General features: G+C 45.2%; 1 protein-coding gene across 3 annotated transcripts in view; it reads right to left on the bottom strand.

Annotated features, from left to right (window-relative positions):
- The window catches only part of LOC106586563 (cysteine-rich motor neuron 1 protein-like), a 48,424-nt gene that overhangs the window by 8,013 nt on the left and 15,220 nt on the right, over window positions 1–25,191 (bottom strand). For 2 of the 3 annotated variants that reach the window (XM_014174117.2, XM_014174031.2), the window contains exons 4-11: window positions 22,932–23,174; window positions 17,457–17,636; window positions 14,079–14,282; window positions 12,379–12,507; window positions 11,413–11,566; window positions 6,685–6,806; window positions 5,296–5,514; window positions 4,547–4,762 (exon numbers count right to left, since the gene is read on the bottom strand). In XM_014174117.2, the coding sequence (XP_014029592.2) occupies window positions 4,547–4,762; window positions 5,296–5,514; window positions 6,685–6,806; window positions 11,413–11,566; window positions 12,379–12,507; window positions 14,079–14,282; window positions 17,457–17,636; window positions 22,932–23,174 (1,467 nt within the window). The remainder of the gene's footprint in view (window positions 1–4,546; window positions 4,763–5,295; window positions 5,515–6,684; window positions 6,807–11,412; window positions 11,567–12,378; window positions 12,508–14,078; window positions 14,283–17,456; window positions 17,637–22,931; window positions 23,175–25,191) is intronic. The other variant, XM_014174198.2, reaches the window with a different exon arrangement.

Raw genomic sequence — 25,191 nt, 5'->3', positions numbered from 1 at the left:
CATAACCAACAATGTAATTAAAAAAAAATATGGATAAGAATAAGAAATAAAAGTAACAAGTAAATAAAGAGCAGCAGTAAAATAACAATAGCGAGACAATATACAGGGGGGTACCGGTACAGAGTCAATGTGCAGGGGCACCGGTTAGTTGAGGTAATATGTACATGTAGTTAGAGTTATTAAAGTGACTATGCATAGATGATAACAACAGAGAGTAGCCGCGGTGTAAAAGAGGGGGAGAGGAGGGGGGGGTGCAAATAGTCTGGGTAGCCATTTGATGAGGTGTTCAGGAGTCTTATGGCTTGGGGGTAGAAGCTGTTTAGAAGCCTCTTGAAGCTAGACTTGGTGCTCCGGTACCACTTGCCGTGTGGTAGCAGAGAGAACAGTCTATGACTAGGGTGGCTGGAGTCTTTGACAAATTTTAGGGTCTTCCTCTGACACCGCCTGCTATTGAGGTCCTGGATTGCAGGAAGCTTGGCCCCAGTGATATACTGGGCTGTTCACACTACCCTCTGTAGTGCCTTGCGGTCGAAGGCTGAGCAGTTGCCATACCAGGCAGTGATGCAACCAGTCAGGATGCTCTCGATGGTGCAGCTGTAGAACCTTTTGAGGATCCATGCCAAATCTTTTCAGTCTCCTGAGGGGGAATAGGTTTTTCATGCCCTCTTCACGACGGTCTTGGTGTGCTTGGACAATGTTAGTTTGTTGGTGATGTGGACACCAAGGAACTTGAAGCTCTGAACCTGCTCCACTACAGCCCCGTCGATGAGAATGGGGGCGTGCTCGGCCCTCTTTTTCCTGTTGTTCACAATCATCTCCTTTGTCTTGATCACGTTAAGGGAGAGGTTGTTGTCCTGGCACCACATAGCCAGGTCTCTGACCTCCTCCCTACAGGCTGTCTCATCGTCGTCGTGCGCATCCACGCAGTCGTGGGTGAACAAGAGGGGACTGAGCACGCATCCCTGAGTGGCCCCTGGGTTGAGGATCAGCGTGGCGGATATGTTGTTACTGGGGGCGGCCAATCAGGAAGTCCAGGATCCAGTTGCAGTCAATGAATAGCATTCTCACACAGGTGTTCTTTTTGTCCAGGTGGGAAAGGGCCATGTGGAGTGCAATAGAGATTGCATCATCTGTGGATCTGTTGGGGCGGTATGCAAATTGGGGTGGGTCTAGGGTTTTTGGGATAATGGTGTTGATGTGAGCCATGACCAGCCTTTCAAATCCCTTCATGGCTACAGACGTGAGTGCTACGGGTCTGTAGTCATTTAGGCAGGTTACATTAGTGTTCTTGGGCATAGGGCATGGTGGTCTGCTTAAAACATGTTGGTATTACAGACTCGGACAGGGAGAGGTTGAAAATGTCAGTGAAGACACTTGCCAGTTGGTCAGCGCATGCTTGCAGTACACATCCTGGTAAACCGTCTGGCCCTGCGGCCTTGTGAATGTTGACCTGTTTAAAGGTCTTACTCACATCGCTGCGGAGAGCGTGATCACACAGTCTTCTGGAACAGCTGGTGCTCTCATGCATGTTTCAGTGTTATTTGCCTCGAAGCGAGCATAGAAGTAGTTTAGCTCGTCTGGTAGGCTTGTGTCACTGGGCAGCTCTCGGCTGTGCTTCCCTTTGTAGTCTGTAATGGTTTGCAAGCCCTGCCACATCTGACGAGCGTCAGAGCCGGTGTAGTACGATTTGATCTTAGTCCTGTATTGACGCTTTGCATGTTCGTCAGAGGGCATAGCAGGATTTGTTATAGGCTTCCGGGTTAGAGTCCCGCTCCTTGAAAGCGGCAGCTCTACCCTTTAGCTCAGTGCGGATGTTGCCTGTAATCCATGGCTTCTGGTTGGGGTATGTACATACGGTCACTGTGGGGACGACGTCATCGATGCACTTATTGATGAAGCCAATGACTGATGTGGTGTACTCCCCAATGCCATTGGAGGAATCCCAGAACATATTCCAGTCCTGGAGCGTAGCATCTGCTGCATCTGACCACTTTTTTATTGATCAAGTCACTGCTGCTTCCTGCTTTCATTTTTGCTTGTAAGCAGGAATCAGGAGGATAGAATTATGGTTAGATTTGCCAAATGGAGGGCGAGTTTTGTACGCGTCTCTGTGTGTGGAGTAAAGGTGGTCCAGAGTTTTTTTTCCCTCTGGTTGCACATTTAACATGCTGATAGAAATTAGGTAAAATGGATTTAAGTTTCCCTGCATTAAAGTCCCCAGCTACTAGGAGCCGCCTCTGGGGGAGCGTTTCCTTGTTAGCTTATGGCAGAATACAGCTCATTCAATACAGTCTTAGTGCCAGCCTCAGTCTGTGCTGGTATGTAAACAGCTACAAAAAATACAGATGAAAACTCTCTAGGTAGATAGTGTGGTCTACAGCTTATCATGAGATACTCTACCTCGGGCGAGCAATAGCTCGAGACTTCCTTAGATATGGTCCACCAGCTGTTATTTACAAAAATACATAGTCTGCCGCCCCTTGTTTTACCAGACGCCGCTGTTCTATCCTGCTGGTACAGCATATAACCAGCCAGCTGTATGTTGATAGTGTCGTCGTTCAGCCACGACTCCGTGAAGCATAAGATATTACAGTTTTGATTGTCCCGTAGGTAGTTTAATTTTCCGTGTAGGTCATCTATTTTATTTTCCAAAGATTCCATTCTGCTAGCAAAAGTGCAAGGAAGTGGGGGGGTTTATTCGATCGCCTACGAATTCTCAGAAGGCAGCCCGCCCTTTGCCCCTTTTTCTCCGCCTTCTCTACACGCAAATCATGGGGATCTGGGCCTGTTCCCAGGAGAGCAGTATATCATTCACGTCGGGCTCGTCAGACTCGTTAAAGGAAAAAAAGGATTCTGCCAGTCCGTGGGGAGTTCTAATGTCCAGAAGTTATTTTCGGTCATAACAGATGGTAGCGGCAACATTATGTACAAAATAAGTTTAAAAAATAGGTTACAAACAACGCAAAGAAACAAACAAAAAAAACACAATTGGTCGGGGACACGTAAAACGTCAGCCTTCTTCTCCGGCGCCATCTCATTTATTTTCCTGCATTAAAATCACCAGCCACTAGGAGTGCCGACTCTGGATTAGTATTTTTTTGTTTGTTTATGGCCCTATACAGCTCGTGAGTGCCGTCTCAGTGGCAGCATCGTTTGGTCGTGGTTAATAAACGGCTGCGAAAAATATTGATGAAAACTCTCTTGGAAAATACTATGGTCTCGTTCTCTTCCAAGTCTTTGGGATTGGGGGCTGGTCCGGGGTGAGCAGTATGTCCAGTGCCGCCAACTTGTTGAAGTCGAAATCTTCATCCAAATCAACGTTAGTGATCGTTTTCTGATGTTCAGAAGCTCTTTACGGTCATAGATAATGATGGTGTAAACATTATACAAAAGAATCCCACTCAAAATAGCCTGTGAAACGGCAACTATCCATTCCAGCGCCATTCTTACTCTTCCATGATGTACACATATATCAAGGGGCCTGTCATTGCAATGTGTATTATTCCCACATTTCTCATTGACAGAACCATACATATATCAAAGGCTGCCTCTTTCAATCTGATTTTGTGGTGGGAGATGTGGTGATAACGCAACAAGCCGAGCCTTCCCAAGGAGGCTCTGTGGGTTTCAGGGGCTTTCATGCATTTCTGATTTGTGAGGCTCTTGCTTGGGGGGCTGGAGGGAGGAGTGAGGGGCGGGGGAGGTGGTGGTGGGGGAAGGTGGTGATGGGGCGGGTGGAGGGGGAGGAGTGAGGGGCGGGGGGAGGAGCGAGGGGTGGAGGGCGGTGGTGGTGGGGGAGGAGTGAGGGGCGGGGAAGATGGTGGTCGGGGGGACAGTGGCCTACTTGGTCCAACTCTATTCTTCTCAGCAGCTGGTGAGGTCACATGACCTGAATAGGGTTGCAAAATTCTGGGAACCTTCAATAAATTGCCTGGTTTTCAAGAAATCCTGGTTGGAGGATTCTGGAATTTCCCTCTTGATTCCGGAATCTTCCAAATGGGATTTCTGGAAAACCAGGGAATTTATTGAAAGTGCCTGGAATTTTGCAACCCTAGACCTGACCAGGAGAAACTAGTTATAGGCTATAACTAGGGCCTAGAGTTTTTCCTAGTCATATCACATTGCCATGAAAAATCCTGTTCTTGGAAACAGACAGGCTTGTCCCCATGTGTTCCTTTCTGGAGGATATATCACCATGTAAAGCAAGCCGGTTTGGTCTGGTTTCTTTACTAGCTTGTGTGTACTGACATTAAACTGTGGGACAGATTGCAACATGCACCAAGACAAGGCAAGACCCTCAATCCACCACCACATGCTGCTGATAATGGCTCCAGATCAAATTTATCCCACTCTATACTGATCACAAACTGACATCGCTTCTGGAGTCATTCCTGGATGTAAGTGCTTTTGATATTATCTGAAATTGCTCTTGTCAAGGCTAATACGATGATAGAGTTCTACATTTACAGAGAAGAAAGTGGCTTAGTACTAGAGGGTTCCTAGTAAAGCAGCCTATGACAGATGCGGAGGATGTAAGGTACTTTACCTGGGCAGACATGGCAACAGGTGTCCTTGTTCCTGGTTGGGGCCTGACACACAGCAGGGGGACACACTTCAGTATCGCACAGGACGCGGCCCTTCCTGCAGGTGCAGCGTGTACACTCATCCAGGTTCCAGGTCTCTCCCTCCACATAGAGTTTCCCCCCAGGGGCTCGACACACCACCAGGTCCATGCCCTCTGGCTGACCACTGCCTGACTCATCTGGACAGACAACACACAGGTTATGAAAGGCAGATAACAGTAACACAACAACACATGAAAGACTACAAAGAATAAGGTTCACATCTTACTAGAACTAAGCTTGGTAGTTACACAACAATTTGTGTTCGGACATACTTTCCTCTAGTCCAGTACAACAGTACAGATAAAACAACTGACTGCGATAGGGTTTATATCTGTAAGGAGTTAGTCTGTTGTCTCCTGACAAACTGTGTTGAGCTACTGAAAGTTGTAGACATTCTTTCACTTATAAATATTTGAACAGTCCACTGAGTCACTCCCCTATAAATATCCCCAGTGACTCCGAGGGGTGTGGATGAAAAGGCGTGGGAGTGTAACTGTGTATCAGTGTGTGTTGCTCCTTACACAAACACAAAGTGTGAGTGTTCATGGAGCCTGAGACCTGACTGATGGGGCAGTAAGTGGACTGAGCTCTGGGGTGTGATCTCCTATGGGGCTGTGAACTGCCAGATGTGTGTGTGTTGATACACCAGGCGGCTCCAGACAAGACGTACCTTCACAAGTGGGACAGCACTGGTCAGGCCTGACCACGGGGTTGGGACAACTGGGCACAGAGCAGGATATGAGCACACACATCTCTCTCCCAGCAAGGCAGTAGCAGTCTCGGCAGCCGTCGTGCCAGCTCTCGCCCTCCTCATAGCGGTGCCCGTTGGAGGTCAGGCAGTAGCTGGGCATGGGGGCGGGGGCAGTGGTGCTTGGCAGGTGGTCACTCTCTTGAAAAAAAAACATGAACACAGACAGATGTTAGGCAGGGAGGGAGACTGGTGACTTGAACCTGTGAGAAACCGTCAACAGGGATGTTTCAGGACATGACAAACGCAGAAGTGAATTCAAAGTGGAAATGTCATTAAGAATAACTATTTACAATGGATAGTAAAGCTATCCAATGTTATTGTGTTGGGTCCATTAGAGGCTAACGAGAAGGCTCTGCTAACCATCCCTGGTTCCTCTCAGCTCCACCTTCACCAAACACCATTATGTGCTCTTCCTTTTAAAGTCGCTTTATTTCCCAATAATCCATTTACAGTTACAACACAAATAAATCAACTTTCATCATTTCCCTCAAGTTTTTGGGACCTGACCCAAAACTGAGGTCCTCTGTTTCTGTTGAGAGATAGGTTGAGGTTATAAAACCCCACATCTGCCAATAACTGGCCCCCAAGTGGGATATAAACCCAGTGTGGCTGTTAAGTCTGGAGAGAACAGTGTTTTTGATAGAACGTTGTATTTCAGTGAATCACATCATGTTTCCACATCCAGGGCAGATGTTATTGTGTCTCTTCTCTCTCAACACACTGTTATACAAAGGGAAAAAGGTACACTTCACAAAAAAGTTTCCTATCCATAAATATTTTAACAGTCCACTGAGTAACTGATCTAACAGTCTCAAAATAAGATAAACATGATTGGGTGCCACTGCACCGGCATCTTGCTGAGCAAGAAACCCCAAATACATTCCAAGCTAAAATATTTATAATATTACTGGAAAAATTAAATAAACACATAAAAAAGTATAAATAAGCCGTCCAAACTTTTTTAAACTTGTGTGGTTGGTGAATCTAATCAGACATGCACACACAGGCCTCAGCGGGAGCTAAGTAAAACACAAGAGTCAAAACATCCATTCATAACAGGCTTCACAGCAGATCAGCTAATGGTTCCAGCAAATCAAATCTGCTACATAGTGGGAGAAAGTCAACACACACACGGTCACACACGGTCACGCACGCACGCACACACACACTCGCGCGCACACGCACACACACACACGCACACGCACACTACTGTTGTTGTTATTGAACTGAAGTCGTGTGACCGGCTGACCCAGACAGATGAATATTGATGCGGACCAGATGAGACAGACAGATAGATGAGAATCATACCTTTGCACATGCAGATGGAGCAGCCCTTCCTGTTCTGCCGGTAGCCATTGCTGCATTTCTTGTCACAGGTGAAGGGGGGACACTTGACACAGCGACACATCTCACAGCCGTGCTTATTCCTCCTGTGGGATAGATAGAGCACACATATGTCTATCAGATATGTAATGAGGGAAGGAACAAAAAGAATGCTATTTTACATCTCAAATGGGGCATATTAAACTCATATTTGAATGAAAGCTCAATAGCCAGTGGTCTTGTGAGTGGTCTGGTGGAGTACTGCCATGGAACCAGATGGTCAGGTCTGGTATAATAGACATATGGTTCTGTTTTCACCCTGCTATATTAGCTGGCTTTGAAGAGGCCTGATAAAAGCAGCACCCTGGAACACGTGAGAGCCCCATGGTGCACGGCACACACACCATACCAATGCTAGAGTCTAGGGCACTGGGTTTAAAGCAAATTCAGATGCCGTCCATTTGATTCAACCTATTCAGATGGCTACTATATTGCTACCAAATGCGAGGTCCAGAGCAGGGCCAGATGATATTAATGCAGCCAGGTTGATTAAGGATCGTAGAGACTGAAGGGCTCTGCTCTCCATTGACTATGAGCTCATCATGGTTGATTTGATGACAAACAGATTTGTAAACGGAATAGACACAGGGATGAAATAGTACCAGAGGAAAAACAAACCCGGAAGAGTTTGAGAGACGATCTACGCGGCTACTGAAATTAAACTAAACCCCCACTGATTGGCCAAAAGCTAAGGAGGATACACGCAGAGAGAAAACAAACCATAGATGAGTTAGGAACGGACACAGAGCATGTGACCTAGTTGGATCCATATATAGAGGTCATAAAACATAGATGAGCAGCAGGATGAGAAATGCTGATCCAGATGGGTTCATCTATTACAACTCCAGTCTCTCTGTCTCGTTCTCTGTGTGTGTCTCATTCTCTCTGTCTCCCATACTCTCTTTTTCTGGAACCTGTAACCCATAAGACCTTTTTCATTTAAACATGGATTCCATTAGGTTGGATTAATTACACTATTAGTCTCTATAGGCCACATAAATAAAACAGGAAATTAACCCAAATCAAATGTTATTTGTCACATGCTTTGTAAACAACAAGTGTGGACTAACAGTGAAATGCTTACTTACAGGCCCTTCCCAACAATGCAGAGAGAAAGAAAATAGAGAAATATTAGAAAAGTAAAACACGTAATAATAAATACACAATGAGTAACGATAACTTGGCTATACACGTGGTCCCAGTATCGAGTCGATGAGCAGGGGTGCGAGGTAACTGAGGTAGATATATACATATAACTAGGAATAAAGTGACAGATAGTAAATAGTAGCAGCAGCTTGTTTGATGAATCAGAAAAGTTAGTGCACGCAGGGTCAATGCAGATATTCCGCTAGCTATTGGGCAGTGATGTAAAGTAACTAAGTAAAAATACTTTGAAGTACTACTTAAGTATGTTTTTTGGATATCTGTACTTTACTATCTATAATTTTGACAGCTTTTACTCCACTACATTCCTAAAGAACATATGTACTTTTTACTCCCATCCATTCCCCCTGACTCACAAAAGTACTCGTTACATTTCTATTGCTCAGGCAGGAAAGCAACATGGGGTGGCAGGTAGCCTAGTGGTTAGAGCGTTGGGCCACTAACCGAAAGGTTGCTGGATTGAATCCCTGAGCTGACAAGGTAAGAATCTGTCGTTCTTCCCCGGGCAGTTAACCCACTGTTCCGTCAGATGCTGTGGATGTCATTTATGGCAGCCCCCCGCACCTCTCTAATTCAGAGGGGTTGGGTTAAATGAGGAAGCCCCCCGCACCTCTCTGATTCAGAGGGGTTGGGTTAAATGAGGAAGCCCCCCACACCTCTCTAATTTAGAGGGGTTGGGTTAAATGAGGAAGCCCCCCGCACCTCTCTAATTCAGAGGGGTTGGGTTAAATGAGGAAGCCCCCCACACCTCTCTAATTCAGAGGGGTTGGGTTAAATGAGGAAGCCCCCCGCACCTCTCTAATTCAGAGGGGTTGGGATAAATGAGGCAGCCCACCGCACCTCTCTAATTCAGAGGGGTTGGGTTAAATGAGGAAGCCCCCCCACACCTCTCTAATTCAGAGGGGTTGGGTTAAATGAGGAAGCCCCCCCACACCTCTCTAATTCAGAGGGGTTGGGTTAAATGAGGAAGCCCCCCACACCTCTCTAATTCAGAGGGGTTGGGATAAATGAGGCAGCCCACCGCACCTCTCTAATTCAGAGGGGTTGGGTTAAATGAGGAAGCCCCCCTCACCTCTCTAATTCAGAGGGGTTGGGTTAAATGCAGTAGATACATTTCAGTTGTGCAACTGACTAGGTTTCCCCCTTTCCCAATATTGTCCAATTCATGCACCTATCAATATGATGTGTTGTCATCCCTACTGCCTCTGATGTGACGGACTCACAAATGCTGTGTTTGCAAAGAATTTCTGAGTGTTGGAGTCTGTCCTTGGCTATCTATACATTTTTAAAACAAGAAAATCGTGACGTCTGGTTTGCTTAATATAAGGAATTTCATATGAGTATTTACTTTTACTTTTTACTTTTACTGAAGTATGACAGTTGAGCACTTTTTACACCACTGTTATTTGGTTAATTATTTAATTAACCATTTTTCAGTCTTATGGCTTGGGAGTAGAAGCTGTTCAGGGTCCTGTTGGTTCCAGACTTGGTGTATCGGTACCACTTGCAGTGTGGTAGCAGAGAGAACAGTCCATGACTTGGGTGGCTGGAGTCTTTTACAATTTTTAGAGCCTTCCTCTGACACCACCTGGTATAGAGATCCTGGATGGCAGGGAGTTCGGCCCCAGTGATGTACTTGGCCATAAGCACTACCCTCTGTAGCGCCTGGCAGTCAGATGCCAAACAGTTACCATACCAAGTGGTGATGCAGCCAGTCAAGATGCTTCCAATGGTGCAGCTGTAGAACTTTTTGAAGATCTTGACTTTTCAGCCTCTGAGTGGTGTTGCCGTGCCCACTACACCACTATGTTGGTGTGTTTGGACCATGAAAGATCCTTAGTGATGTGGACACTGAGGAACTTGAAGCTCTCTACGCGCTCTACTACAGTCCCCAGAGGCAGTCGGAGACAGAGCCGTGCCACTAGCAGCGGTCACATCTCTACTGATTCAGCAGTAACGACAGTATGGAGAGGCCAGGCTGAGCTTTGAGCTGGCTGGGCCCTCAGTGTACAAACACAGAGACAGAGAGTCTGGCCATCTTGGTAACTGGGCTTTGTTTAAAGGTGGTGTGTGGAATTTCGTGCACAGAGCTGGGCTCTGGGGCTGGGACTGCTGGCTCTGCACAAATTCCAGCATGCTGGGCAACAGGAGAATTTCGTGCACGTCCTATCAGGTCCGATGATGATTTAGACCCATTGAGGAGGGGAAACGCTTTAAGTCCCCCTTTGTGTCCTGCCCGAAGGCGCTCAACTATGCCAAATGTCAATGTAAACACACCTTTAGGGCTCTGACCCACTCTGACAGCCCACTGCTCACTGCTTACATGATGTCCCCCTCTACCCTATGGAGATAAGAGAACTGGACTGTTCATACATAGCAAGGATAGTGTTTGAGGTTTATTTTAACCATGTTTCAGTCGCTACGCAACAAATGATATAGTTGAGTTCTCTGTAGAGGTTAGAAATGCAGCCAATTTATACAAAGCCGTCTCTGTGCCACCTCTTTGTGTCTTCTCACTAGTCCATTATAGGAGCACCACTCTGCTAGAAGATTGATGCATTGCTTGGCTCATCGAGGATTCAGACTTCTGAAGCCGGCCCTGAACTGGTGCTTATGAATGCTTCCTGCTCCTCTTCCCCCTCGGGGGGACTCTCTGCTGGTATCCTGTGCAGACATATCAGGCCCATCTTGAGCGGAGGCTCCAGAGAGCATGGTTCAGATACCAGAAGAATCCCACTGTATACACTTCATAGAGGCCGCTTTAGTGCGGATGTGTTTTTGATCGTTGTTTTGAGACGGAAAGATGATTTCTGAAATGAAAGTGTGGGGGAGCGGGGTAGAGGGGCTGAAGCACCGGACACTGCACTGGTCTCACAGAGATACAGATTGGCCCCTGATTGGCCCTGATTGACCCTTTAGATGTGAGCAGGTGGAGAGAAGGTGAGGCTGCCAGGTGTGTAACAATATACTTCCTCTCAGCCCAGTGAGACCTGGCACTGCACCCTGCCAACTACTCCACCTGGAGAATGATGATGTTGTCTGTACACACTGACCTACAGTCATGTTTTTACAGAGTCTGATAGTCCTGTCAGCCAAGATACAGCGCTTGTGTTCCATTGCCAGAGCCAAAGATTTCACAGTGTGAGTAGTAGTGCACTTGTCAAATAACCAAAATCAAAATAAAAGCGTTTACACAGTTGAAGTCTACATCATTACAAAATACACGACTGAACAAAACAAACAATGAGAGGAGGAGGCCTATTTATAACTACATAGTAGAAACATAGTGTGTTTTTCCAGCTAACGAGAGTCCGGATTGTATGTTAGGGCCCATGTCAATAATAAACCAGACAAATCACCATTACTTCAGGCTTTGGCCTTCAGTCGTAACCAATGGGGCTGTAACAGCCTTTGATCAGTGTGGAAACTAAGGGGTGAATAATGAGCAGTGCTTAACTTGAAGATGTGGAGACCATTCAGAGGACTTACACATATCCGTAGGGACAGGTCTTGCTGCAGGTCAGGGGTCGGCACCTGGGCATTGGAGAGCTGCACTCACACACCTCACAGCCAAAGTTATCCTTCTCGTATCCCATGGGGCATTGCAGGGAGCAATATGTCCCCAGGTCAGGGCAGGATTCATCTGAAACAGTTCACATGGAGGTCATCTTACCATCAACACCATGTTAGTTTGCATTAGGGTTTTTCATTTGAGAATTCCTACAACTTAAAACGGCAAAATACTACACAGCCATGGAAACACATGAGATGCAACAGATATTTCTTAGTGTGTGTGCTTATGTTTGTGTTATGGAGATAACGTGCCAGGGAATCGTCATTTTAAGCAAGTTACAGTATGTGTGTGTTTACGGTATGTGTGTGTTTACAGTATGTGTGTGTTTACAGTATGTGTGTGTTTACGGTATGTGTGTGTTTACAGTGTGTGTGTTTACATTGTGTGTGTGTGTGTTTACATTGTGTGTGTGCGTTTACAGTGTGTGTGTGTTTACGGTGTGTGTGTTTACAGTTTTTGTGTGTTTACAGTGTGTGTGTGTGTTTACAGTGTGTGTGTGTTTACAGTATGTGTGTGTTTACAGTGTGTGTGTGTTTACAGTGTGTGTGTGTGTGTTTACAGTGTGTGTGTGTTTACAGTGTGGGTGTGTTTACGGTATGTGTGTGTTTACAGTGTGTGTGTGTTTACAGTATGTGTGTGTTTACAGTATGTGTGTGTTTACGGTGTGTGTGTGTGTTTACAGTGTGTGTGTGTTTACGGAATGTGTGTGTTTACAGTGTGTGTGTGTTTACAGTATGTGTGTGTTTACGGTGTGTGTGTGTGTTTACAGTGTGTGTGTGTTTACGGAATGTGTGTGTTTACAGTGTGTGTGTGTTTACAGTGTGTCTGTGTTTGTGTTTGTGTATCCGGGTTTAACCCTTTACATCCAGTATGAGACTCACGGTTGAGGCACTGGCAGAGCAGGCAGCCGTTGTTGTCCTGCTGGAAGCCGTAGGGGCAGTCTTTCCCTGATCGAGAGCAGTTCTCCAGACGAGGACACAGCATGGGGCTCACTGTCTCATATGAAGGCTCTGTGAGATAGAACAGTAGGTTATGAACTTCTTATGATGCTGCTATAACTCTCTATGACATGCCATACTATACTTGACACTATGAAGCCTATAACACTCACAGACAGGTCATACTATTCTCAAATGAGGCTTTTATGAGAGTTCAGAATAAAGAAACATACATTTAGACACGCAATGTTACACATCTATCTCCATGCCAATAGAAATAGTTCAGTGTTCACGTTGCTCCCATCAGAGAGTGCTGTGATAAGAGATAAACGCAGGCCCATTACAGCAGATACTGTAGGTGCTCTCTATCAAAGGGCTCTGATGAATGAGCACCTCACATGTTGTCTAAATGACCTGGAGTGCAGGAGCACACCTTGCCTTGGTTCTCTCCCCTAACAGAGGATGCAATATGTGGGAGTCTGGTGTGTCAGAGGCTGGTGCTGGACAGACACAGAGGGCTTCTGGCCCTGGTCAGGGCCTCATCCTCACTGGAGCCGGTCAGCGATGAGGTGTTCTGCTGGCCTGGGTCACACATGTACGAGCCATAACCAGGGGATGTTAAGGTGGGGGTCTGGGTGGGAGCACCCCCATTTTCTTGCCACGTTCAGTGGGAGGAGCACCAAACAAGCTGTAACTAATTATGCTCACAAAAAAACAGTGATCCACTGCAATTAAGCAGCCTTAAGCCCTCAGTCTAAGCTGCACCTCATGCAGGTGGGTCTCATTTTGCAGGCTGGACCAATAAAAATAACAAAGGAGCCTGCAGCTGAAGAATGCTGTGCGGCCTCCCCTTTAATGAGCCACCAACATGGCCTCCACATAGCTGCAGGGGGGAGAGACTATCCTACAGTTCTGTTCCACCAGTCAGGTTCTGAGCTCAAAGCGACTGTATTGTAAAACACAACTGAATTGTAGCTTGGCCCAACGAAGTAGGAATTGTTCCATTTACAGATGAAGACGTCTGTTGGCGGACGTACATTGATTTGTTGCACATCTGATACAGAACATCGACATTTGAGGGGGTTGCGTTAATGGCGGTGTTTTCCTGAAAATCAGCTGCCGAGTTGTAAGTTGTTTATGACAGCAGTTTTGACAGATACACTGCGTTGGCTAAATGAAGAGCTCAATGGAATGACAATTTATGGTGCCCCTGATCCTTAAACATCAGAAACATTGAAGTTGTTGTGCTTTCAAATATGTTATTAGATTAAATACTGAGTATACATTATATTATACAGTCTTTACTGCCCTATTAGGCTAGATGAAAGGAACATTCAATCTTCCATTAAAACCTATGGTATGTCAATTGCTTGCACATGCAATATTAAGCTTCTGGAGAAGTGCAACGTCAGATATTTCCTTATGAGGAAATTGCTTGCTTTTGACAATAAGGGGTATGTCTAGAACATGCTAAAATTGGACTTGTTCCTTGCTATTTTCAAACTTAAATCTCTAACTACTTCAATGCTGTATGTGATTAGGTACAGTATGATCATACATTTATGAAGCAAGTGTGTGTGTGTGTGTGTGTGTGCGTGTGTGTGTGCGTCTGTGTGTGTGTGTCTCGCTCTCTCGCTCCGTACCCTCGCAGAAGGGGCAGCATTCTCCCGGGATCTTGACTGGGTTCTGGCAGCTCTGTTTGCAGGCCATGGCGGTACAGTGAGGATCTCCATCCACACACTGACAGAAGGTGCAGTCATCCTCCTTCCACTGCTCCTCGTGGCCACGCAGCTTGTTGTTCACCCAGCAGCTGGCCTCCGTGCTGTCCATAGACAGGAGCTCCACATCTGGACACACAGAGAGGGAGACACAGATAGAGGCTGGGATCAGAAGGGGAGACGTGCGGGAACTATACTGTGCTGTTTGGTATACCATCCTTACTTGTAAATGCTGTGTGGTACATATGCTGTATGACACACAACATTAGGAATGTTTTGCCCTCAGAACAGCCTCAATTCGTCGGGGCATGGACTCTACAAAGTGTTGAAAGCATTGAGCATGAAAAACCCAGCAGAGTTGCAGTTCTTGACACAAACCGGTACACCTGGCACCTACTACCATACCCCATTCATAGGCACTTAAATGTAGTCTTGCCCATTCACCCTCTGAATGGCACATATACACAATCCATGTCTCAATTGTCCCAAGGTTTAAAAATCCTTCTTTAGCCTGTCTCCTCCTTCATTTACACTGATTGAAGTGGATTTAACAAGTGACATTCATAAGGGATCATAGCTTTCACCTGGATTCACCTGGTCAGTCTGTCATTAAAAGAGCAGGTGTTCTTAATGTTTTGTATACTCATTGTATGTACATATCCACGTAATTGAGTTAACAAAGTACTGGGTGGAATCAGAGGTGTGGGAAGCAGGATATTGCTGGAGGAACCAGGAGAAACTGGCCGCCACCAAGACCGGTGGAAGAACACTCCAAAGTTCTTTAGGAGTCAGAGAGGATGTAAAGAAACTGTACAGGGATCTAATGTACATACAGTGTTGGTCTAATGTATAATGTACATATAGTGCAGGTCTAATGTATAATGTACGTAATTAGAGCTAGATGGAAGAACATGGGATCGGAGCATTTCATATTGGAGCGAGATGAGTTAATTAAAAGCAAGACAGACATATCTAATTTCCTGTCTCTGCAGTGTCCAGTCATTCCCTTTAAGAGGAGTTACCCTCAGCCATGTGCATGTCACACAGATCCAGTTTCACCAGCGCCCCCGAAGGCCAAAGACCAGTTCAGGGTTCACCGTCAAAAATTTCACTCCAAGGCAAGAAATCCCATTAAGAGCATTTCATGCATAACATGCGGTTTTGCCCATTTGTTTGAAGTCTAGGAACAGCAACATAATAAAGCCAACTGTTTAAGAGGCAAACCAGAAAACACATTGTGTTTAGAATTCTGGGAACCTGTTCTGATGACTTAAGAGTTTAAATAACCATAATTGTTTTTTGTTTAACTGTTTATTGGTAACAGAGGCAGGCCATTACCACAGCAGCAGTGTGAGGTGGAATTGGTTAGGTGGTCTGAGGGTTGTGTGTGTGTGTGTGTGTGTGTGTGTGTGTGTGTGTGTGTGTGTGTGTGTGTGTGTGTGTGTGTGTGTGTGTGTGTGTGTGCGTGCGTGCGTGCGTGCGTGCGTGCGTGTGTGTGTGGTGAAGAAGGGCGGTATCCCTAAGGCCAATGTCCTATTTGCCAGATTTGATTCCAGCAGAGATTTGGCTGCTGTGATTCCTCCATCTGGGTGTGATTACCACGAATATGAAGCAGTTCTGCGTTCCTCTCTATCTATCCCTCTATCTATCCCTTTCTTTCTCTTTCTATCAATCTCTCACACTATCAATAGTGAGCCTAAAAATACACATTGTATTGCACTCACACACAAGCCTTCAAGCACTTTTAGGGTTTTATGTGACTTGATCAGCCTACGAAAAGGATTAGAACAGGTATGCAGCTGTGCCTTGTAAATGAGACAGCTATCAGGTACAGAACCGGAGGTTCCTCTTAATAACGACCATGAATCAGGTGCTACCCCCAGCTTACCACAATAACCCTGACTATAGCCTCCTCAATGACTGGAGCTTTGGCCAAGCAGGGGTACAAGATGAAAGCATTCCCCACCATCTCAGGGGCTGAACATTCCAGGTGTACCTCCGACCCTGTCTCCCTCCCTCTCATGTGTCTGATCAATTACAAAAACACAGGCAGACAAATCTGGCCACCACCATCACCATTATACACTGAACAAAAACATAAACGCAACATGTAAAGTGTTGTTTCATGAGCTGATATAAAAGATCCCAGACATTTTCCATACGCACTAAAAGCTTATTTCATTAAAATGCTTATTTACATTTGTTTAAATCCCTGTTAGTAAACATTTCTTCTTTGCCAAGATAATCCATCCACCTGACAGGTGTGGCATATCAAAAAGCTGCTTAAACAGCATGATCGTTACACAGGTGCACCTTGTGCTGGGGACAATAAAAGGCAACTCTAAAATGTGCAGTTTTGTCACACAACACTAAATGTCACAGATGTCTCAAGTTTTGAAAGAGCGTGCAATTGGCATGCTAACTGCAGGAATGTCCACCAGAGCTGTTGCCAGATAATTGAATGTTCATTTCTCTACCATAAGCTGTCTTCAACATCGTTTTAGAGAATTTGTAAGTACGTCCAACTGGCCTCACAACCGCAAACCACGTTTACCCACCCCAGCCCAGGACCTCCACATCCGGCTTATTCACCTGCTGGATCGTCTGAGACAGCTGATGAAACTGTGGGATTGCACAACTGAAGAATTTTGTCCTCATCAGGGTCTTGACCTGACTGCAGTTCGACGTCGTAACCGACTTCAGAGAGCAAATGCTCGCCTTCGATGGCCACTGGCACGCTGGAGAAATGTGCTCTTCCTGGATGAATCCGGATTTCAACTGTACCGGGCAGATGGCAGACAGCGTGTATGGTGTTGTGTGGGTGAGCGCTTTGCTGATGTCAACGTTGTGAACAGAGTGCCTCATGGTAGCGGTGAGGTTATGGTATGGGCATAATTGCATTTTATCGTTGGCAATTTGAATGCACAGAGATACCGTGACGAGATCCTGAGGCCCATTGTAGTGCCATTGTAGTGCTTCACATACAGTCCTTGTATGTGAAGCATGTTAATAACTCATGAGTCGAGCTGGATGTAAACGGAAGCGATTAGGGTAAGGCCATTGTATGGCGTGTTGGGTGCCCTGGGAGAGTGTACTAAAGCCTTATGTGCTCGATACGTCTGCCACCCTGCTTCCCTAGTGTCTCCCCTGCCAGTCTGGCCACAATCAACACTAATCACAAACGGCCTCCCTGACTGTGTCAGCTCACCTCCACAAATCCAGTCGTGTCAAACAAAACCTCACTTATGTATAAAACATCTCTATCTGTTATAGATACTGTTGTTTAACTTTGGATGTGTGTACCTATGCATACGGGGCAGCATTCTCCCTCCGGGATGTAGAAGTTCTCACAGTCGAGTTCGGCACATTCTGCTTTGGAGCAGAAGGATATCCCTCCTCGGCACTGGCAGAGCCAGCACGGGTCCATACGGTACACCTCCTCCTCTGAAAACTCCTTCCCGTTGTGGACACACTTGGGAGAAACTGGGAAAAGTGGAAGAGGAAACAGATGCTGTCAACCTGAACGATATGTAGGGCTCTTGATAGCTAACATACGCTAACGGCTGGCTCATTCATCCCCCCTCCTCTCCCCTGTAACTATTCCCCAGGTCGTTGCTGTAAATGAGAATGTGTTCTCAGTCAACTTACCTGGTAAAATAAGGGTTAAATAAATAAATAAAATAAATGAACATACTATGCTAAACCATCCCATTTGGTATGTATAAAATACATTATCCACCCCGGGACAGAATGAGTTTGTTGCTTCTGTATCCGTGTACAGAATGAGTTTGTTGCTTCTGTAACCGTGTATTAACTCAGAAGCAATAATTACAGTGTAGCTAGCTGTGGATGGAATGAGCAGTGTGTTGTGGTAAAGTCGTGTGGAGCTAGGCACTTGGGCCGAGAGCCCTGGGCACTGGGCTCCAACAGCATTAGACAATGAAGCCAGCACCATTAGGTGGAATTCAGCAGAGATTTGTGAAGTCTTGGTGGAGACAGCACTCGCGGCGTATCTCAGCTCAGCTCATCCCAGTGCTGGGTAAAAGAAAACAGCAGCAGACTGTGCTGGTACAGTGTGGTCTGGAGAGCTGGGATGCAGACAGCAGACAGGCCCAGTAAAGCCAGCGTAAGTACCGGAAACCTCAGCTGTCTGTCTCCAAATGCCGGCTCATAGATCAATGACTACCGTACGGATCATTAGAGACCCATAACAAGCCCCGAGCAGCCGCCTTGCAGACACAACTGTCCGCTCACTGCACGCGATGCTCCTGGAATACTCCGGGAGAGAGAGAGAGTGTGTGTGTGTGTGTGTGTGCGTGCATGCGAGCGAGCGAGTGAGAGGTGAAGTACAAGCCCATTCTCTATTTAGTATTTAGTTTATTAAAGTTCCATCATTTACATTTCCATAATTTCATTAAAATGGATTCTGTATTATTGCCAAATAAACAAGAGGGGATGTTGACACTGACAATGCCTATGACTCAGGGTCTTGAAAGACCACATTAACTTCTCATCAAAACCATGACGATTTAGCTACTGCAGGAAAGTGATTATGTAAACAAGTCATGGTCATGGTTTGATATGCCATGGAGGGGAAGGAGGGGTAAATAACTGCCCAGATGCTAACAGATGTAGCTAACCCCACTAACGTTTCCATCTGTATACCATACCCTGGTAGAGCACTGCTCTGACCCCTCGCCTCTCTCCTTGCCCTCTGGACCAGCCCTGCACTCTAATACAAAGCAGGTGGGCCAACTGAGTTGAAAGTAAAGCAGGGATTTGTTCCCTCCCTCCCTCCCTCCCTCCCTGCCTGCCTGCCTGCCTGCCTGCCTGCCTGCCTGCCTGCCTGCCTGCCTGCCTGCCTGCGTGCATTGCGTGCAGCATAATCTAAGAGAGAAAATACAATAAGCACTTTGCCAGGCAAAAATGTAAATGCATGGAAAAAATAGGAAGTCAAATGGCAGGATGTTCACGTGATTTCCACAATATTTGTTAATGGTAATCCCTAAAACAAACTTGAGGCTGGGACACTAAATTCCATTCATTCTTTCTGATTCCCAGTCCTATCCTAATTGAGGATGTGATAGTGGTTGGGGCTGAATGTGCCATAAAACCAGTGGATCAACTTTCACTGGGGACATGGGGGACATTCTGAAATTGCATTTTTGTCCCACCCCAGTTTTATCATTAGAATGTGATACAAAACGAGGCAACGGTGTGCTTTAGGACCATGCGGACGCCTCCGAGCGTTGGGTAGGCGGTTTGGACTGATTATCCGACTGGATTAAACTTTTTTTTTTTAAATGTCCTCCCCACTTCTAAAACCAATGTTGCGCCCCTGCATGAAACCCTGACTTTGGCCCACCCTAAAACATTCATTACATCCGACATTGTGTGACCGTCTCTTCCAGCAAACAAAAATGTAAAACCAAATTATAAACAAAAAATCTGAGGGAATTGCCTCAATGGAGCAGAAAGGTCTCAGCATATTAATTCTGATGAATCCAATTTCCTCCCATATAATGCACATCAAGACTTCTACCATGCATTCTTGATTAAAATTGCCAGACACTTCGTGTGGTTGTAGAGCTTGATTCAAGTTCACAGCTTTAATGTTCTTGGAAAGCAAGTACCATACTAGTCTACATCAAGCTGTGGTTAAACCTAAATGCTACACGTGATAAAGTCCATACTGTTTGCTCATGGAAGGGCTGATAAACAGTAGGCTGCTGTTAACACAGTCGTTTGGAACCATCTGTAATATCAGATGACATCAGGTCAGGAAGGCCATGCCAGCTCCTGCCCAGCCACCCAGACCCATTCTTCAGCCAGAGCTGGAAACGTCTCGTCAAACATGGCCAAAACACACAGGTCAGACCCATTGTCATAGTACTCTGTACACTGACCCTGACCAAATACCCACCAAAAGCCAACCTCTGGTCTGTAAAAACATTTGTTCAATGCCTTAGGTCACTGATAGTTGGGTACTATTATGTGTTCCATTGCAAAATACTCTAGGAATCCCAAACTTTGTGATTAATGAACCTGATTATAATTTCATATGTTTTGTGGATGGGCTTTAGTGTTTGTGAGTGACCCAACCATTAGCGAACAGTCATTCATTTTGAACCCCACCTGTTCAGCAAAAAATAACAAAACAAAAAACAATTGTTTTGTTGTTGTTGCCTGTTTTGTATGTCATTTTGGCATTAATACATGCCACATATCAGTTTGCAAACAATGTAAAAAAAAATCATTGAGTTAATAAAGCCACATAAAAACCATTTCAGCCTAGCTCAGTGCTTTCTGTGGTGGTGGGGCAGCCAGCGGAAAATACAGAGCATAGGAGTTGGTAATGTTCTCTAGTTGCATCATGATTGGCTCAGTGTTCTGTCACTCATGTGGACACAACGTCACCACAAAATCTACTGGGTAGAGCTCGAAAATGTAAGCCCCTTGGGTGCTGCCATAGATTTACATTAGAAGTGCCCATCCAAGAAGGCTTAAGGTCATTGGCCACAGGTAAAATGACGTCAAATCACGTTATATCTACCATAGCTTTGATTGGACTGATCATGTCAACATCATACTTTCAAAATCTTAGCTAGCAAGCTAGACAAGCAGTCATCATAATGAATCCAGTTGACAATCTACTGGGAAATAATTTTCAAGCCTTGTCATACGAAGAGAAATTATAGATGAAACGTATCGGTGCTCATCGGCCATTGGACATAACCATTACACAACAAGCTGGAAATTGCAAATTAGCTAACTGCAAGCATTGCAAAGCAATCACTAGCCTGCTATTCAGTGGAGAGGGTGTGTGGTCCAAGTCTGGGTTTAAGGGTCTCTTTTCCAAGCTTAAAAGGATAAACATTCACATGCAACACCAAAGGTTGAATACATTGGGCATGCTGTCAATCCAGCATGACTTCTGCCATGTTCAAAACCACTGGGAACTCTGAAAAAAATGAGCTCAGACTGGGAAAATACGTTTTGAACGGTCATCCAACTCGGAATTCCAAGTCGGGATCTCTGGCCTCTTTTTAGAGCTCTGACATGAAGATCATTGACGTCCTGATTCAACCTTGTTTTTCAGAGTTCCCAGTTGTCTTGAAAGGTGAGCCCAAAAATGTATTGTATGCTGCTGCATAAATTATGTAATATGCCAGGGAGATATGTATACTGTAGCTAAAAAATTAATACTAAGTGTATGTTGTGTAGTAAGCTGTTAGTAGGCCATGTGCCTCACTCTAATACTTTGGTTACTTTCCCCCTTACAACTTATAATAATGTACTAACTTGGTGGTGTACATGTAGCCTACAGCCTGTGTTAGAGAAATAATAATAATCCTTGATTATTGTAAAAGCTTTCAGTGTCTGCTTCTATGCCCCCTTTATTTATCCTACGGTTCTGACTTGGTGTACAAGGAGAATACTGTAAGAACAGCCCATGTTCTGAATTCTGTCGTTGTACATTTCAAAACAAATAGTTATATTGACTACGTCTTAGTTCACGCATTAATGTCTTAATCGAAATTACAGATTGCCTCTCATCCGCTCATCATTCCCTTAAGCCATAGTTTGTACATCTCAATTTTCAGTAGAAATCACATCTGTTTAAGCAAGTCAGCCATATCTTTTTAAAAAGGTATTAAATGAGGCTGAATGAACTGTTTCGCTGCCATCAGGCTCCGCTGATAGTCAGGTGTAGTGGTGGTAAGGATTCACTCCATGATGCTGAAAAGAAAGCTCTGCTGTTGGGACAGCTTTATATAGGCCCTAATAGTTTGTGGGAACCGTTTGTCACCGTTATAGTGCAATTAATGTATTTTTTAGTGTTGTGTTGTGAGGTGGCTTTGCCCCACCAATATTTACATGCTAAAATCTTTGTGTGATTTCTAATGTGGACGCAGTCATGCAGAGCTAACTGCCAGTAGGGGAGGCACAAAGGGCATCCAGTCCAGACCCAAAGAGCAGCAGACACTTGTTATCAAAACACTGATCCCCTAGCTTCTGCAGCCGCCATTCAGCCCCTGCCAGCCTGCCTGACTCGACTACACTCCCCCTGGAAGACTGGAGCACATTAAAAGCATTCCCATCAATTAACTGTTGAACCTTTTCCTTTTGGATATGTGACCAAGCAGGAACTCTTTGACACTACACAATTTATTCTGTTGGTAAAACAGCAAATATTTGCTGGGAGCGCAGAGTAAACAGCCAGGTCCACCCTCAGCCACCCTCCTTGCCTCTCTCTGCTCCTCTCCCTCACTGGCTGATTAGCTAGCTTCTGTGAATGTGCTTTTGAGAAGGAGAGTGAACTGGCCGAACTACCTCTCTCTCTCTCTCACACACACACACACACACACACACACACACACACACACACACACACACACACACACACACACACACACACACACACACACACACACACACACACACACACACACACACACACACACACACACACAGAGGGTGAGAACACCAGTTGCGAGCACGCTTCACACACACAATATGCATAATGAGATCCATTATGTTTAATATGCCTTGTGGCGTTGAGATTATTTGCGGCTACACCCCAGAAAAATCTATTTGGACAACAAATGACCATCTATTTAGTGACTCTCCTTTTCATCACAGAACATTTGGTAAACTGGGACTTTGGGGGAAAAATTGTGTTCTGATTAAAATAATCACATCCGAAAAGGTGTTAAATTTCACACCAGAACCACTTCTCTCATCAAATTCATGGCTTGCTACGGTTATATACATTACCTTTCTGGCACTCGAACATGTCACAGCAGTCTCCTGGCTCGCCGGTGGCCTGACTGAGTGGTACAGTCTTCTGGCCAGAGGGGCACTGGAGCTTGTGGCACGCGCGGAGGTCACAGGTGCACTGGGGGGGCACAGTGGGGCAGCAGCCAGCAGGGGGAATGTAGCTCTTGGTCAGAACCGAGCCCTCAGGACAGGAAGGCACCGGCAGAGCAGGACATGTGGTCGCCGCACACCTCAGCTCCTCTGAAATACACACACGCACACACACACACACACACACACACACACACACACACACACACACACACACACACACACACACACACACACACACACACACACACACACACACACACACACAGACACAGACTCAGTCACATACAACAACAAGCCTCTGTAAGGCATGCTGTAACACCACCTTCAACCCAGCTCCAGGCTACAACAGTGCCCACACTGTTTGCTAGGTGGCAGGGGAAAAGGGGGGAGAGGAGTGGGGCTCCCTGGCCTGCGTACAGTGTTAGTGGAACAGTGTTGCTCATGTTGCAGTCATCAGATCCCCTTCACTCCGTGACAGCTTTACAGCATCCTGTTAGGACGGAGAGTGAGAGCTATGCTCGTCTCTAGACACGACAAACCTCTCAGCACATCCTGTCTAAGACCTTTCCTGATCCCTGCCTGGCCACCCACTGGATCCAGCTCTCAATTCAAACAGGCTCTCCATCTCACCAGCCATTAATACAAGGCCATGTTTTACTCAGACTTTTTATCCTACCCTGAGCCTTATTTTTGAAATCACACTACACTTAGCATACTAGGAAGCGTTTGTGTATCGATATGCCAGAGCCAACATAATGGTCTTCATACTCTGGTTAGGGAGTGCAGGGGGCACAGGGATGTACTTTGGACACTTTCAGGAAAAGAAAAGTGGAGTGCCCCTCTGTCTCATATTGTAGAAGAACAGTAGCTACCTTACGAAGCTTTGATTACCCAATCCTTAACCACTGCTTATTTTGGTTCAACCGTGTCACTGTTATGCATACAGAGTCGAGGGACTGGGTGCTGCAAACTCATGTCCTGTCCTATACAGTGCCTTCAGAAAGTATTCACACCCCTTGACTTTTTCCAAGTTTTGTTGTGTTACAGCCTGAATTTAAAATGGATTTAATTTAGATTTTGTGTCATTGGCCTACACACAATACCTCATAATGTCAAAATGGAATAATGTTTTTTGAAATTTGTACAAATTAATTCAAAATGAAAAGCTGAAATGTCTCGAGTCAATCAGTATTCAACCCCTTTGTTATGGCAAGCCTAAATAAGTTCAGGAGTAAAAATTATCTTCACAAGTCACATAATAAGTTGCATGAACTCACTCTGTGTGCAATAATAGTGTTTAACATGATTTTTTAATGACTACTTTGCCTCTGTTTCCCACACATACAATTATCTGTAAGGTCCCTCAGTCAAACAGTGAATTTCAAACACAGATTCAACCACAAAGACCAGGGAGGTTTTCCAATACCTTGCAAACAAGGGCACCTATTGGTAGATGGGTAAAAAAAACAATTAATTACACTTTTGATGGTGTATCAATACACCCAGTCACTACAAAGATACATGGGTCCTTCCTAACTCAATTGCCTGAGAGGAAGGAAACAGCTCAGGGATTTCACCATGAGGTCAATGGTGACTTTAAAACAGTTACAGAGTTGAATGGTTGTGATAGGAGGAAACTGATGATGGAGCAACAACATTGTAGTTACTCCACAATACTGACCTAATTGACAGTGAAAAGAAGAAGCCTGTACTGAATTAAAATATTCCAAACAATTCGTCCTGTTTGCAACAAGGCACTAAAGTAATAGTACAAAAAAATGTAATTACATTTTAGTAATGAATACAAAGTGTTATGTTTGGGGAAAATCCAATACAACACATTACTGAGTAAGACTCATATTTTCAAGCACAGTGGTGGCTGCATCATGTTATGGGTATGCTTGTAATCGTTAAGGACTGGGGAGTTTTTCATGATAAAAAAGAAACATAATGAAGCTAAGCACAGGCAAAATCCTAGAGAAAAACCTGGTTCAGTCTGCTTTCCACCAGACACTGGTCGATTAATTCACTTTTCAACAGGACAATAACCTAAAGCAGATGGTTATTTAATCGATTTTGAATTCAGGCTGTAACACAAAAAAATGTGAAATAAGTCAATGGGTATGAATACTCTCTGAAGGCACTCTAATTGTCAATGGCTAAA

This window comes from Salmo salar, chromosome ssa01 (genome assembly GCF_905237065.1).
Source record: "Salmo salar chromosome ssa01, Ssal_v3.1, whole genome shotgun sequence".
Taxonomy (NCBI): Eukaryota; Metazoa; Chordata; class Actinopteri; order Salmoniformes; family Salmonidae; genus Salmo; species Salmo salar.
Note: the sequence above shows the minus strand (reverse complement) of the source record. Positions and strands in the feature narration are given on the sequence as shown.